At 36.6% G+C, this 17,411-nt stretch overlaps 1 protein-coding gene and 1 long non-coding RNA gene across 3 annotated transcripts in view; both read left to right on the forward strand.

The window, feature by feature from the left end:
* Positions 1-9,453, forward strand: part of LOC147538044 (uncharacterized) — a 66,061-nt gene extending 56,608 nt beyond the window's left edge. For both annotated transcript variants that reach the window (XR_015225209.1, XR_015225208.1), the window contains one exon: positions 8,031-9,453. This is a non-coding gene — a long non-coding RNA (uncharacterized LOC147538044). The remainder of the gene's footprint in view (positions 1-8,030) is intronic.
* A 5,990-nt stretch (positions 9,454-15,443) lies between these two features.
* Positions 15,444-16,577, forward strand: LOC147538045 (F-box protein At3g07870-like). The gene has a single exon (XM_086642935.1). It carries the CDS (start codon positions 15,444-15,446, stop codon positions 16,575-16,577), a length of 1,134 nt encoding a protein of 377 aa, XP_086499061.1.
* The last annotated feature ends 834 nt before the right edge of the window (positions 16,578-17,411 follow it).

The following is a 17,411-nucleotide window of genomic DNA, read 5'->3' on the forward strand; positions in this document are numbered from 1 at the left end:
GCTCTTTCTAGATTCTTTGTACCAAATCTCACTGGATATTCCCGTATGTTCTGCTCCGTTTGTTCGTAACAACCTGAGTGACTCATCTAAGGTCTTTATCTATCTTTGTTGAGTCGATATTGAATTGGGTGATAGATGTATTCTGTTGTCTTCCCTTAGGGTGACTTTCAGATTGCCTTGGAGATCTCGTACCTCTCCATTTATGACTTCTCTAGGAATTTCTTCCTCAGTTTGTCTTAATGGTTATGCTAGCATCCATTACTCTTCCAAAGAGAATGTTATACGATTGCTTGCAAATGGCTTTTGACCTTCTCTTTTATGAGTCAACATTGGGTTTGGGTATTCCAGTGACCTTCCTTTTGAATCTGAGAACTATTCTCGGATTCATTCTTCCATTCTAGGAAGTGGATCAACACCTCCATTAGGTGTGATTTAAAGTTGAACTCGTTTCTTTGTGTCATCATAAAACTACATAAAAGAAATGGCAAAGTTTTAAAACTCGTTATCGTTTTGAAAAACTTAGTTTTTCCACATTATTCAATAAAAATCGTCCCCGATTGAATAAGTGATTCCAAGATCCCAGTTCTTCAGAGTAAAGCGGACGAAGGCCCTACCCTTTGACTCCGTCGTTCCGGGTGAGTGAACTACTTCACTGATCATACCTTATGATGTTGGACACGTCTCTTGTTAGAGACTAAGGGTGGCCCACATTCCTAATTTCCCTCTATTTTGGCTTTGACCAATTTACTGATTTGAATTCAGTAAATGCTTGCTTACGTGGGTATTTGGAATATTTGGGAGATAAAGTTGGTTACAATAACCAACCCACTACCCCTTTCTTCGATGGAAAAGAAGTGGGAGTAGTTTCATAACTGAAGGTCCCTAACCCCTCCTATATTAGTGCTTGTGTCTCTCCATCATAAACACAACAACTTACGGAGAGGATTGGGGTTAGAAGATTTTCAGGATTCTCCATTTATCTTTCTGCTTCAATTTATACTTAATCAACAATGGCCGAAAATATGTACTTCCGCATATATTTAGATTTAACTTTCTAACATTTGGTATCAGAGCCACCCTTTGGCCCTACTGATTAGTATTAAAATTATTATGATATCTAAACCTAAGATCTTGATTTATCATTTAAGTTTAGATATAAAGAAATAATATTGTTGGATTATATTTTGTAAACCAAAACACACTTAATTCCTCACTGAATAAATATCTCTTTACTGTTATTAAATTAATCGAGAATTAGATAGCAATATCCTTTGACTAAGTAAAGAGAGCTATTAGGAAATAATTTTGGTTCCTACTTATTAGGTAAATATTAATATAGATTTTCAACCCAAAATTTCTGTTTAAATTTTATCTTTAAAGAAAATTCGGTTGGATTTTATGTGTTCAATTTGTTTGACTCGGTAAAAGCAAGTTTTCAAAACTATATTGAGAAACAAAACCGATTTGGATCTTCCGTATTAAAAAGATTTGTTTCATGTTTTGAAAAACTAAATCTTATTCGACTTCTTATTTAAGAATGTAAACTTTCCTGATCTATGATCTTTTACTGTATGTGAATTACTTGAGTTAGAGTTACTAAAATCAAGGGATAATTATGTGTATTTCAAACAATCTCCAATCGATTAGGATTGAGTAACAAAATTATTGTTATTTATCTTATTTTATTATCTCTGGACGGTTGGACCATAGATATTACGGTAACATAGCGATTCAACAGAAACTAATTCTTTGTGAAGTAATGGGACCCTTAACTCCCTAAGTAATAGTTGATTCTCTCTCTAAATCATATCTACAGAGAGAAGTCTCAATTGTGATAAACAATAAAATATGCTACCTGTCCATTTGGCAATTCTCCTTGACACATTAGGATCATGTTATATAATTTGTTCAATTTTGTTATATGGTTTGTCGAATTTAATTCATGTCATCTCTGTTGTTTCACTGTGATGCCATTTATAGTTTATTTTCAGAAACCATTAATATAATAGATTTAGGATCTTATTGATCATTATATATCAAGAGATACATATTATGAATAATGTACAACTAAAAGTAAATGGTGTATATGTTATTATCACCATAGTTGTATGCAATTATTACGATCATTTGATATGTCATATATTCATATATATAGACATGATATTAATGTATGCCAAATGACATGAACATAATGACAAGCTTACAAGTGCATTTTGATATGAAGGTTACACTAATTATTTATGGTTGGCACTTTGACATGTCACTTATTTATTTGAAAACGTGATATAAGTGTATGTCAAACTGCATGAGGGATTGTTCATAAATATGGAAACATTGTCATTTATTTTGGACATTGCATGTTTTATAGAGTAGCCACAGCATCTTAAAACATGTAGATGTGCGATAATTAATTTTTTTTCTTTTAATCGCATCAAGTTGAAATGACGTTTCCAATTGCAATATAATTTTTATAAATAATTATTTTGCCCCACAGGTTGATAATTATTTTGTAAAATTATATTGGAATAGGATAGTGCAATAAAATATTAAATGTGAATTTTCTATGCCCACAGGTATGAAAATTTTACGGATTTGATATTTTATTAGTACTAGTCTTATTAATAAAGTATAGTAAATTCTTATGCGGTTGTAGCCTCTGCCCACAGGAAGGTTAGAATTTACTACTAAATTGACATTGGTTGATTTAGAATAAAGTTACATATTTCATAGCTTGAATATTTGTTTTTGCAGGTATCTCTACTGCTTTTTTGAATGATACTTCTCGTATCCCTTTTTATGTGGTGATAATTTTTCGGATTGGAAAGACAGTGTTCTCTTCACTTTATGGTGTATGGACTTGGATTTGGCGTTTCGTGTGGATGCACCACCCGTCCCCACAGAATCAAGTACGCCTTAGGAAAGGTTGGACTATGAGCGGTGGGAGCGATCTAATCGCCTAAGTTTGATGCTCATTAAGTCCCGCGTGAATAAGAGTATTCGGGGTTCAATACTTGATTGCCCTCACGCAAAAGACTTTCACAAAGCGGTTGAGGAACAATTTGTTCGCTCAGATAAGGCACAAGCCAGCACCCTAATGAAGAGACTTTCAGACAAAACTTTTGACTATTCTAAAGGAGTGCGTGAGCACATTATGGGGATGAGAGACATTGCTGCTCAGCTGAAACCCCTTAAAGTTGAGATTCCTTAGTCATTTTTAGTTCATTTGGTACTTAACTCTCTTCCTAAGGAATATGGGCCTTTCAAAATCTCCTACAACACACATAAGGAAAATTGGTCAATCAATGAACTTCTGACCATGTGTGTTCAAGAGGAAGAGAGGATGAAACATGAGAAACTTGAAAGTGTCCATTTTGTTTCTCATGCTAAAGGAAGTACCAAGAAGGGCAAACGGGTCAAGAATGTGCAGAACAAAGAAACTATGCCATTAAAGCATCATGGCAAACGGGTGAAATGTTTCTTCTGCAGAAAGGCTAGACACGAAAAGATAGATTGCCTCGAGTATAAGAACTGGCTCGAGAAGAAAGGTAATCTCATATCTTGTGTATGTCATGAATCGTTCTTTGTTGATGCCCCAACTAATACTTGGTGGATTGACTCTAGTTCTACGATTCATATTGTTAATACCATGCAGGGCTTTCTGGACCTAAGAAAGCCGAAAGGAAATGAGGTTGGCATCTATTCTGGAAACCGGATGCGGTCTCAAGTCGAAGTTGTGGGGACTTTTAGATTAATTTTGAAAACTGGCTTTGTGTTAGATTTAAACAATGTTTTCTATGTTTCATCCTTTTCTAGAAACTTGAATTCTGTTTCAAAACTTGTGGATGTTGATTATGAATTTTTATTTAAGAAACCATGTTTTCGTATTTTGAAAAATATTTTTTCTGTTGGTGGTGGACCTTTAATTGATGGTTTGTACAAAATTGATCTAGACCCCACTTTCGAGCATAATTACTTAAATATGCATGCAGATGTTGGTATTAAATGTAATAGGATCGATGAGAACTCCTCTACTTTATGGCACAGGAGATTAGGTCATATCTCCATTGAGCGTGTAAAGAGATTAGTGAAAGATGGAGTTTTAAAAACTCTTGATTTTACTGATTTTGGTACTTGTGTGGACTGCATAAAGGGACAAACAAGACCTCTAAGGGTGCCAAAAGGAGCTCTCAGATCCTCGAGATCATACACACTGACATATGTGGACCTTTTCCTACCCCATGTCTCAACGGTCAGAGATATTTTATCTCCTTCATTGACGACCATACAGATTCATGTACCTTTATCTTCTGTTTGATAAGGCTGAAGCTTTTGATGCTTTCAAAAGTTTTAAAGCAGAAGTAGAGAAACAAAAGGATATGAAAATAAAGATTGTAAGGTCTGATAGAGGCGGGGAGTACTATGGAAGGTACACAGAAAATGGTCAGATGCCTGGTCCATTTGCTAAGTTTCTTGAGGAAGAAGGCATTTTTGCTCAATATACAATGCCTGGCACACCACAACAAAATGGTGTAGCCGAAAGGATGAACCGAACTCTTATGGACATGGTGAGGAACATGATTAGTAACACTAATCTTCCTTTATCCTTATGGAGTGAAGCCTTGAAAACCGCAGTGTACATCTTAAACAGAGTTCCATCGAAGGCCGTTCCTAAGACACCATTTGAATTATGGAACGGATGGAAACCGAGTTTAAGTCATTTACACATATGGGGTTGTCCTGCAGAAGTGAGAATTTACAATCCTCACATAAAGAAGTTAGATCCAAGGACAACCAGTGGGTATTTCATTGGCTATGCAGTTAACTCTAAGGGATTTAGATTTTATTGTCCTTCACATTCCCAAAGAATAGTTGAGGCTAGAAATGCAAAGTTCTTTGAGGATTTTGATTCAAGTGGGGGTGATTTTCCTCGACGGATAGAATTTGAGGAAACACGAGAGGAACCTGAGTTGCCTGTGGATACTAGAGATTTGGTCATTGTGCAAAGAAGACAACCTGACATAATTGCACAACAACCAACTTCAGAGCAACCAGTTCATGAAGAACAAATCCCACAAGAACCTGTTCCACAAATTGAGCATGAAGATGTGGTTCTAAGGTGAGAACAAGAAAACCAGCCATTTCTAGCGATTATCTGGTATATCTACAAGAGTCTGATTTTGACATTGGTCCTAAACGTGACCCAAATTCATTTTCAGAAGCCATAAATGGAGAAAAATCTGCACTTTGGTATGATGTCATAAAGGAAGAGATGGAATCTATGGCTAAAAATCAAGTTTGGGAACTCGTTGAGTTACCGAAAGGGTCTAAAGTCATTGGCTGCAAATGGATTTATAAAACCAAAAGAGACTCTTCCGGAAACGTTGAACGATATAAAGCTAGACTTGTAGCTAAAGGTTACACTCAGAAGGAAGGCATAGACTACCACGAAACCTTCTCTCCGGTTTCTAAGAAGGATTCATTGCGGATTATTATGGCTTTAGTAGCTCATTTCGATCTAGAGCTACGCCAAATGGACGTTAAGACAACATTTCTTAATGGACATTTGGCAGAAGAGGTATACATGGTTCAACCCAAGGGTTTTCGTGACGAAAACGATCACCATTTAGTTTGCAAGCTCAGGAGATCTATTTATGGACAAAAACAGGCATCCCGCCAATGGTATTTAAAGTTTCACAATGTTATAACCTCTTTTGGTTTTACAGAAAACATTGTCGATCAATGTATATACCTTAAGGTCAGTGGGAGCAAATACATATTTTTAGTCCTATATGTAGGTGATATTTTACTTGCAACTAGTGATTTGGGATTGCTAGATGAGACTAAGGAATTTCTTTCTCCGAATTTTGAGATGAAGGATTTAGGTGAAGCCTCTTATGTCATAGGCATAGAGATTCACAGAGATAGATCTAAAGATCCTTAGGATTATCTCAGAAAGCCTACATCGAAAGAATTTTGGAAAGATTCGGGATACATAACTGTGCATCACTTGTAGCGCCAATCGCTAAAGGAGAAAAATTGACTCAAAGTCAATGTCCACAGAATGCATTAGAACAGGGGGAGATGAAAAACATTCCATATGCATCAGTAGTAGGCAGCCTTTTATATGCACCGGTCGCACACAAGACCTGATCTTGCTTTCGTGGTGGGACTGCCAGGAAGATACCAAAGCAATCCCGGGAAAGAACATTGGAAGGCTGTGAAACGAGTTATGAGATATCTGCAAGGAACTAAGGACTACAGACTGACATACGGATATACTGACCATCTGGAGCTGGTTGGATATTCAGATTCAGATTTTGCGGATGCGTGGATTCAAGAAAATCTACTTCGGGATGTATCTTTCTTCTTGCTGGAGGAGCTATATCTTGGAGAAGTACCAAACAGACCATCCTCGCAACATCTACTATGGAGGCAGAGTTCATTGCATGTTATGAAGCAACGACACAAGCAATATGGTTGAGAAACTTTGTTTCGGGTCTCAAAATTATCGATACTATAGAGAGACCATTAAAGATCCTTTGTGATAATTCTGCTGCAACTTTCTTCTCTAAAAACAATAAGAGTGGAAGCAGAAGTAAGCATATCGACATAAAGTACCTTCTTGTCAGAGATAAAGTTAAGGAACATGTAGTGGCCATTGAGCATATCAGTACTAAGTTAATGATTGCAGATACCATGACTAAGGCGTTGCCAGCACAAGTGTTCTTAGATCATGTGGAGCGTATGGGTCTTTGCTAACTTATGTAATGCTTGACATGTACTTTCTTTGACTATTTAAGGAGTTTGGTTATTTTTAATAAATAGTTTTATTCGTGCACATAAAGAATAACCATCTTATATCTACTGTGATATTAAAGGAGGACCTGAGTAATTTTGTCAGAAATTACTCATTCGGAAGTTATGCTCATCAAGTGCTTAGTTAGAGAACATAATGCATTCTAATACATGGAAGGAAGCATTCACTTATCAGAATGTGACTACTATGATTCGTGTGATATGTTCTTTAATTAAGAATGAGTGATATCCCAATCTAAGTGTTTGTTTGGCCATACAGTCCATCACCCATGTACTTATGCAGTATAGCATGTGGGCCAAGAGGGAGAATGTTGGACACGTCTCTTGTTAGAGACTAAGGGTGGCCCACATTCCTAATTTCCCTCTATTTTGGCTTTGACCAATTTACTGAATTGAATTCAGTAAATGCTTGCTTACGTGGGTATTAGGAATATTTGGGAGATAAAGTTGGTTACAATAACCAACCCATTACCCCCTTCTTCGATGGAAAAGAAGTGGGAGTAGTTTCATAACTGAAGGTCCCTAACCCCTCCTATGTTAATGCTTGTGTCTCTCCATCATAAACACAACAACTTCCGGAGAGGATTGGGGTTAGAAGATTTTCAAGATTCTCCATTTATCTTTCTGCTTCAATTTATACTTAATCAACAATGGCCGAAGGTATGTACTTCCGCATATATTTAGATTTAATTTTCTAACATATGACTCTTGGTTGATAGATTTCATTAATGAATGACTAATCAATCCTTTTGCCTCGAGTATCCAAGACTCTCTTGCTGATCTCATTGAGTAGAATCATTTAGACGTGTAGGCCTCTTCTATAAACCTACCCGCATTGTCCTAAGATAGAGGAGGTACTCTGCGAATGCCGACCCACCTTCCTCGAACAAAGGCGCAACGAGTGTCTTAATCTGGATAGGCAATTACTCAAGATTACGTTTTGGGGACTTTTCCTTATACCCCCGGTCACCTTTGCCAGGGTTGTAGTTTAACTAGGACTTCTCCCTGGGGATCCTCAGGGACCACGTTTTACTCGAGTAAAGAGTTTAAGTTTAACTAGGACTTCTCCTTGCGAGGCCTCGGGTCGCAGCCGTAGCTACCGGAGCTACCTCATTTGCCGGCTTGAGCCGATCAGTTTGACTAGGACTTCTCCTTAGGACCTTGGTGAAGGGTGATGTGACACGAAAATGTCACATTTGGAGAGCCTAACTTAGACTAATTAGTCATTTTCGAGTGTTATCAATAATATTTTATGTGTTTTTCTTGTTTAGGTACCATATTTGGAGCTAAACATGGAATTCGGAATAAAGGGGGCAAATTATCACTATAATTTCATGTGCCCAAAATGAGAGAAAAAGACTTCAAGCAAATCATATGAGAAGAGGAGTCAAAGACGAGCCCAACGGTGAAAACGGAAGTCAATTCCGAGTTCGGACGGGGAAGTTGTGAAAGAAAGAAGTCGAGGTTCGGTCTTAAAACAAGGATTCTATGAAGGCACCCTCCTTTGGTTATAATTCTAGAAGGCACCCTCTTGATTTCCAAGTGAAGTCTAAAACCCAAGCCCAAAGAAGATGAAATAAGGAAGAGATTTTGGAGGCACCCAATGGACTCAAGTTTGAGTCAAAGTCAAGGTTGACTATGTCTAGGGTGTGAGTCAAATACACTATTCATCTTCTTCCTTCATCATTCTAACAATACACAAGCTTGGGAAAGGAGAGGAGGGAAAGAGGAGATCTAGGGTTTCAAGTTTGGAAGTTCAAGGGTTTAGAGAGTTAAGAGGAGCTTGAGAGAGAGAGCAAGAGAGAAGGAGGGTGCCGGCCAAGTTGGCCGGCACCACAAGAGCACGGGCAGGACAGCAAGGGGAGCACGGGCAAGGCACGGGAGCACGAGCAGCAGCAGCGACCGGCACCAACAACAGCTTGCACAGCAGCTACCCTTCACGGCCAGCACGCGCAGACGAGCAGCACGCACAGCAGCAACGTGCAGCAGCTGCCAGCACGGGCTGTAGCTCCCACGGACGCGTCCATAGCACGGGACTTGCTCGCACAGCTCGGTTTAGCATAGGGTTGCTCGGTTTGGCACGGGACAGCATCTATGGGCCGGATCTAAGCTTCCTTTGGCCGGGAATCTTGATTTTTGCCGGAAACCTAACTTTCTTTGATCGGATTTTTCGTGGTGTTCCGGCAACTTTCTTGATTCAAAACCTTAGGGCTTTTACTCCCCATGTCTTGATCTATCTGCCCATGTAATTTGATTTGATTTTGGATGAAAAATATCTAGAGAGAGAAAGCTTGATGAAGCTTTAATGGTGGATGTTCTTGAGATGGAGAAGATGATAATGAGTGCTATGGGGAATCTGATTTTTACTCGGGGACACCCAAAGTTCACTATTAAAGGGAAATCCAGGAAATTGCTACGGGGAGATCGACTATACTTAGAGATTCATTTTTCTCGACGAACCTAGCCTCGAGCCACATCGAAAAAGGGGGATTTCTCATCATCTTCTTTTCATTTATTACTTATTCACCATGTTAGCTAAATCAAGTGTGTCGATTATATGAGATGAAATGTGATGAATTTGTGATTATGTTTGATATGATTTGATGTTTTGATTATGAATTGATGTTCATTTGATTCGATTATCGTTTTGATCGTATTTTCATGTGTCTTGTCAAGCACTTCGCATAGTTAATAGACGAAACGAAGTATTTGATATCGATCGTAGTCTAAGTCATATTTTCATGTGTCTTGTCATGCACTTCACATAATTAGGCGACTAGACGACACTTTCGATGACTTGGGATTAACCGATTTAGGTGTTTGTTTGACTAGGTATGATCTCCGGATATACGTAGTACTTAGAAACATCTACTTTAGGAGTCGAACATCGATTATACTTCGACACATTAGATTGGATCATACGTAGTCGTAGGATTATCATTATGGATTCCCGGACTTCGACACCTCTCTCGCTTATTTGTTGCCCGAATCGAGTCTTACCGTCTCCCGACTCTTGTTCCTCCGACTCTTCTCTCGAATCTCTCTCGCCCGTTTACTTTTATTGTTTAGTTTAGTTTATTTTACTTGTTTGCTTTATTCTCTTATCACCTTATTCGATCAAACCCCCATTTATCTTTGTTTCCTTTCCTTTTTAGTCTAAGTTAGCTAGTGATACCTAGACCGAGGGACAAGACCCTTCGATATCCAAATCACCATCCTATCCTTGGATCGACTCCGGTTTTACCGGTTACTACTTGATACCTCCGCTTGGGTGTGCAACCTTTTCGGGTGCATCAAAGGGTCAGTTTTACTCGAGTACAGTTTCAGTTTAACTAGGACTGCTCCTTAGGGCCCTCGGTCATCGCCATAGCTACCGAGGCTGTCTTGTCCCTGGTCGTGGCTTTCGCTAGCAGGGCTGTTTTTAAATTAGGGCCCTTGATCGTTGCTTTCGCTACCAAGGCTACATTTAGGTCCCCTGGTCGTTGCTTTCGCTACCAGAGCTACCTTTCGGTCCCTGGTTGTTGTTTGGCTACCAGGGCTACCTTTGTATGTGGCCTTATTAAAGCAAAGGCGGATCTGTGCCTGACGGAGTAGGGCTTAATCTGTGACCTTGTCAGAGCAAAGTCGTTTGTGCCCACCGAAGTAGGGCTTCATTTGCAATGAGAATATGTTATTAAATTCACAAAGTGAGTTTGATAGGTATGTGTACCTTTGGGTCCTTTCGCTGAAACTCTCTTCAAGTATTCAACATTTTTTGATTGAGGTAGGATGTGTCCTCCAAATGAGACTTTCAGTTTCTTCTTCGAGTTCGCCTGGTTGAACAACTTCATCCTTCGAATCTGCCATAGACAGTTTCAAAGCAGTCATCCAGTCTTTCAAGAGTTGTTAATTCATTGTTAGCTAACAACATGAAAATCATTGTATAGCTTTGAACATAGCAACACAAAATCATGTGTTAAGTGTGTTATTCCATTCATGTCATTGACGTATTTACTTGTTTCATATCATGCAGAGTTAACATGGCAAATATTCACATATACTTTTCAGCTCATGTAATAACAGCATGGTTTGTATGATAGATAGATACTCAGTCGTCTCAGAGTAAATCCAATATATTCCAAGTCTATTTCGAACATAGGGCGTGTATGTTCATGTGACGTCAAGGAATTGTGTCTTCCATGTTTTGAGTACAAGTACTCTTTTAAGTTTTTTAACAGGCACTCTACTAATAGTATACCATGTAGCATGTTTAGTTTATAGTAGTAGACAACTGTCTATTCATGTTTAGGGTTTTTAACGATTCAAGTAAGCATTTCATCGATGTGTTCTTATGCTTAGGTTCGTTCCTACTTGTCAATGTTTTCAACGAAACGTCATATATATGCATGTATACCCCCCTCAGTTTGATTTTTAGTGGAAGTAATGAGCTAATTAGCAAACTAGAGAAGTGTAACCAATATGAGTAAGAGTCACTCCCTGTTTTTTATGTCCTTGCTCCGTCACTTCTGACATGAGGCCTTTGTCTGAAGAGTTTCGTCTTTTTCAGTTTATATTGTCCTGCATAACACCATTCTAAAAGAAGAGAGTTAAAGAACTTTATATTCTTTCTTAACAGAATCCTCATCCTATGCTCCCGTTAAGGGAAGCTAAAGAGAATCTCCCGTTTATATTCAATACCGTTATTCAGTAATGAGAGTTGTTTCTCTAATCCAAGCTTATGAATTTCGAGCCGAGCCAGACATTGTCGTATGATAAAATAATTCAAATATTTATACTTGATTGAACGAGGAAAGTGTTCATCGTCTCAGTTTTTAGGGCCTCTAAGTTGCTTTGCCTAAATTGAGTTAACTCATGCGTTGGTGATATTAAAGCTAGTAGTCTCTACATAAGTTTTGCTCCTTGGTCGTTAGGTTGGTCAAACGATAACGTTCAGAGTATTGTTGGGTTCAGAGAGTGAACAATCTCTCTTAGATCTTCTACTATTTCCATATTGGTGCTCATAATTATAAGGACTTCAAAGATATATGCTAGGATGATGAAAATAGTTATCATTGTAGGGGATAAGAAACTTCCCTAGTTGTTGTAGTTGGATTATCTCCAGCTGGAGTTGGTCGATTGGTTGCTCCCTTCAAATTCTGGACTGCTCCGGTTCCTTGTTGTCCATAATCGAGCTCTCTCCATAATTGCTCCGAGACAAATTTATGTTGGACAAACAAGTCAAAGTTAGTGATGAGCAAGTCAAAGTTTGATAGCTAACACACTATAATTTCTTCACAAGAGATTTAGGGTTTGATGACCAGTTAGGATTTAGTATACTAAGTCGGAACTTAATGATGAGCAATTCAGATGTTAATGAGAAGAGCGGAACCAGAGTTCGCATAATCTCACTCTCAACATCAGGTTTCTAAATTGTATTTTGTTTGTTTATGGATAAAAAAAGTATTCTCCGAAAATTTCACTCAAAAAAGGTAAGCTCACTTTAGCTCAATTTATTCCAAAATAAAAACTAAAGATCATATTTAATTCAAACAAAACTAACATTAACTACACCCCTTTCAATCTCAATTCGATCAAAATAATTTAATTTGGGGATTTGGAAAGAACACTACGAAGAAACAACTTGTTTTCTTCTTGAATCAATTCAGTTCCCGAGCTAAAATCTTTGCCTCGTCAATTTGCTGTAACCACCAATTGTCATTGAACCTCCCCAATTTTGATTAACCCAAACACTTCAAACCCTCTTTTAAAATCAATTCCCTGGAAATTTAGTCATTTATTCCATTGAAAACCAGTAATTCTTTTCCAGATCTAAAACTGCATCTTTAACTGCTCCTTCATGGGGGGTTTTTAATCCATAACTTATATATCAACAACTTGTTTGGTATATTTTAGACGCAATTCAAGAAGCTTTTCTATTAATTGGGTTTGATTAATTTCACCATTGAATGATTTTTTGATGCGTTCACAGAGAAGAGGATCAACGGTAGCTGGATTTGAAGAGTCCTTAGTGACGATACAAGGAAGGATTTGAGGAGATGGATTTTCATCTTCTTTTGAGAATACTCTTCGGAACGCATGTCTCTCAAATTTTTTTCTCTCTAGAAATGTGTTGGTGATGAAGAAGAAGTAGTTGAAGAAGACTAAAGTTAGGGTTTACGGAAAAAAGAGGAAGGAATTAAAATAAAGTTCTAATTCTTGGATGACTTGAGTGAAAAATAGTAGACCGTTGTCTCCTTAAAAGCTGTTGTCCATATACATTCTTAATTTTTATGGTTGTCCACATAAAATAGTTGCAAGGTCGGCCCTAACCTTTGTGAGGCCTAAAGCGAAGTTAGAAAAAGGGGTCATTTCTACACAAATAAGAATTACAAGAAATTGGATCGAAGACCCAATATTAAGTTTTTTTTTATGTTAAAAAAGACAATCACATTGTGTTTGGTTAAAAACCTAGCATTTATTTTTTTTTGTTTGGTTGAAACCCCCAAAATATTTGTACTCTGTTCGATTAAAAACTCTTTCACAATTTTTGCATCTCTTTCGCAATTTTTACAATCCTTTTGCAACTCATTTGAAAATATTTCCAAATTAAGAAAATACACAGGGAGATGAAGATAAGAAACAAAAATTATATTTTTCTATCAAAACAAAAATTTATAAGGGTTTTCATCAAATGTCATATAATTATCGTAATGACAATATTATTAGAAAACTTCATATAAGAAAAATGACAATTCAACTTATAACAAATCTACAATTTGAATGAAACATGTTTTTTAAAATGTACCAATACAAGAAAACCAATGTAACTAAAATACTTGATGTAACAATGATAATAATAATAATAATAATAATAATAATAATAATAATAATAATAATAATAATAATAATAATAATAATAATAATAATAATTACAATAATAATAATAATAATAATAATTTTAACTTATTTGTTACATGAAAGAAAACCACTTTTAGAGAGATCAAATATATTTTAGGAAGAGTCTGAAAAACTAGATTATAATTTTTAAAAGGGTGCGTCTATAGGCGCCTCCTTAAATTGTTGTATGGGCTTGTTTCTATAGGCGCATCCGTACGGACATAGCTTTTTTCGTTAGGCGCCTCCAAGCACCCCCTTCTCCTTGACCAGTTGACCCAACCCTCATTTTAGTGTGTTTTCAACTTTGCCCTAACTCTTCTTTCTCTCCTAGGGTACAGATGATTCCAAAAGCAACCGCAACATCTTCCTTCTCTTCACACTAATTTCGTGTGTAAACCCTTGTTAGGTGTTTAACTTCTTCTCTTCTTCACTAATTTTTGCAAGAAATCCCTCTAATTTGGTGTTCAAAACCCTTGAAGGAACTCCATCAAACGAAGTTGGGTTTTGATGCAAAATCCGAGCTAGGCATGAAGATGAGGATCGTGAGAAGCCATCTTTCTATCTCTTGATTTTCTCTCTCTAGGTTTCAGGGTCTCGACCTTAAAGATATAATAATCATTTTTCCAATATCTATCAGATCCGTTTTTGAACTAAACGTTCTAATTTAATTTCTAAATTTCTATTGATCTTTGATTTTTCTGAGGTTTTGGTAGAATTAGTTATTGTGAAGTTGTTATCGATTTCTGAACTTGTATTTGTGATTGTGAAGTTGACAATAATCTTTAAATCTAGCTTGATTATCGTTTTCTCCGTTCTGAGATTCTGGAAGAATTAGGGTTTCTAAACTTCTATTGATCTTTGACTGATTAGGGAGTTTTTTTATTTGGACCAATGGAAGAAAAATGCTGTAGTTTTTTCTTGAGGAGAGAAGGCACTCCGGACTAACCCATTCGTGGCTCAAAGGATGGCTTCGGACAGTCCGACTACTTTCGGACCGGGACAATGTGTTGGGTCGCGGACTCGTTAGTACGTAGGGAGGCGCCTACAGTTGTCGGGAATTGACTTCGGTCAAACACCCACAGGAGGCGCCTATAGCAAATTTTGGAGGCGCTTTTAGACGCGCCCTTTTTAAAATCTCAAGGTGAAAATATGTTTAAACAAAAAATTACAAGAAAAAAAGAAGAAGAATAAATTTATAATATGAAAAAAATAGGGAGAACACATAGTTAAATGGAATGTAGGTGTGTGAGACAGAAAGAGAAGGAAAGTTCACATTTTAGTGAGAGAATAAGTTGGAAAATTATATCAACCTAATTAGGTTATAAATTGAACTTGGTAAGTTTGACCTTTTTGATTCAAAAAAAAAAAAAAAAGTTTGACCTTTTAATTACCTAATGAAGTACTACGGTTGTGGGTGGAATTTGTCAAGATTAGGAAACTTAATTTTTTGGTTTCAATTACAAGTTTATTGCCCATTAAAAGAGATGTTTATATATAGGAGTTTATCAGATTTTGGGCCCTTATATTATTTCTTATGATTATGTTATAGACTAATCATATATCCATGGGCTTTTGGTGTGAAGAATCTTAAAGATATATCCCGGGTAAAATCTCTCGGTAGAAAATGGTAACTAACACCCTAAAAGATCTCCAAAATATCTTCACCACTAACTCTCGGTTATCCCATAAGAAGAATTCTTTACGGGTAAGTTCCTTTCATTTTTTTTCAAAATTCTCTAACCCTATTAGCCATGTTAACTGAATTCCATCCAGAAATCACTAGTATAATAGTTTCACACATTCCGATCGAATTCGTTCCGAGATTAAAATGTGTTTCAAAAGCCTGGAAAACTTTGTTTGATGATCAAATGTTTCTTGATAATATTTACCTCCCTCGTTCTTCATCAACTTCTGGTTCATCATCTGTGAGTAATCATCTTCTCATTTTAACTCGTGACTATTACTGTTTATTATTAGATGATCATAAGCGAATGATCAAACTAAACTACCCATTTCAAAAAAACCCAAGAATTTGTTATTTTAAACAAGAAATTGGTTCTTGTAATGGTTTGCATTGCTTTGTTGGATACAATCCAAATATTGTAGTTCTTTGGAACCCTAGAACTCAAGAATATTTAGATTTACCAAACCCATCTACTCAATTTCCAAAGAATTTACGTCGTCGCAGGATTGTTTGGGGTTTTGGTTTTCATCCTAATACTAAAGAGTACAAGGTAGTAAGGATTGCTCCTATTCATTCAAGAAATAAGAAGTTTCAGTCTGAAGTGAAGGTTTATACTATAGGGAGTGGGTCATGGAGGGAACTAGATTATATTCCTTACCATATATGTTTCCGATATCGATATTCTCAAGCATTGCTTAATGGAATACTTCATTGGAATTATTGTGTTTCTCAAACATCAAAAGATATGATTATATCGTTTAATATCGAAGATGAAAAGTTTAGAGAACTACCTAGACCTAATTTTGGTGTAAACTTTGCAATTATTAATAATTTGGGTGTTAAAGATGGATGTTTGTCGATGTTGGTACGTTTATTTAGTTGCGATTATGAAATATGGATGATGAATGAGTATGGTGTGAAAGAGTCTTGGACTAAAAAGTTCATCATAAGGTCTTCAGAGTTACAGGGATTAAAGTTCACATTGAGGCTATTAGAGAGTGGAGAAATACTAGTACAACTTCAATATGGAATGCTTAGATTGTATTGCCCCAAAAGTCAGACTACAAGAAGTTTCAAGAAGCGGGGTATCTTGTATCATTATAACAAAGTGAAGGCAGTAAGTAACTATGTTCAAACCCTAGTTTCACCAAAACAACTTGAAAATATTTCAAGAGGAAAACCAAAACAGATGAAAACCTAAGGTTAAAACTATAGAGCCTGTGCTACATATATGTATACTCAGCTAATGAACTCCGGAGTCAATAGGTCTTGAAATTCATCTGTCAGTTTTCACTGATGAACTGATGAACTTATTATTGTGGTAAACTTTATCTTTGATGTAGGAATTATGTTGCTTTCGTTTTGTTTGGTTTTGCTTTGATTCGGTTATGTTTCTTCTTATGTATTATGTGAAATACTACATCAAAATAAAACGGTGAAAAATGATGGAAGAAACTACAAAAGTAGACCTACCCCAGACTTAACTCTCTTATCAAAGAGAGAGAGAGAAAATTGACTCGAAAATAAAAACACTGATTTTTATTTTGGTATTGGCTTTTACTTATAGCCTTTACTAGAATGGTTCTAAAACCTTTCATATTTATTGTTTCATTTGAAGGGAAGTTTCCAATCTCCATGGCATGGGATTAGATTTTTGGCTAATTGTTTGTAGGGAACTGTTGTATAGAAGTACAACCCTCTAGCCCTGATAAAAGATAGAGAGAGAGAATCTTATTGAAATAAAATCAAGATCAAGTCAATTATTACAACTAAACTCAGCTCTTATAGCTTTGAGTATTCGGTTATAGAGAGAGAAGAGAGAGAGAGAGAGAAGTCTGTTATAACTAACCAAGTTAGTTATAATTCTGTTTTTAGTTTGTTACTCTTTTGTCTATAGACACCTCCACTCCTTAGACATTCTTATTTATTTTGTTTACACTCCAGTGACACCATCTTCAACTTCTAAACTTCTTATGTTTATACACTTGAATTACACTTATAGTAGCTTCACTATCATGCCCCCTCAAGATGAAGG

The sequence above is a fragment of the Eschscholzia californica genome, unplaced genomic scaffold (assembly GCF_041429995.1).
Source record: "Eschscholzia californica isolate CP2 unplaced genomic scaffold, dmEscCali1.0.p SCAF_5, whole genome shotgun sequence".
Taxonomy (NCBI): domain Eukaryota; kingdom Viridiplantae; phylum Streptophyta; class Magnoliopsida; order Ranunculales; family Papaveraceae; genus Eschscholzia; species Eschscholzia californica.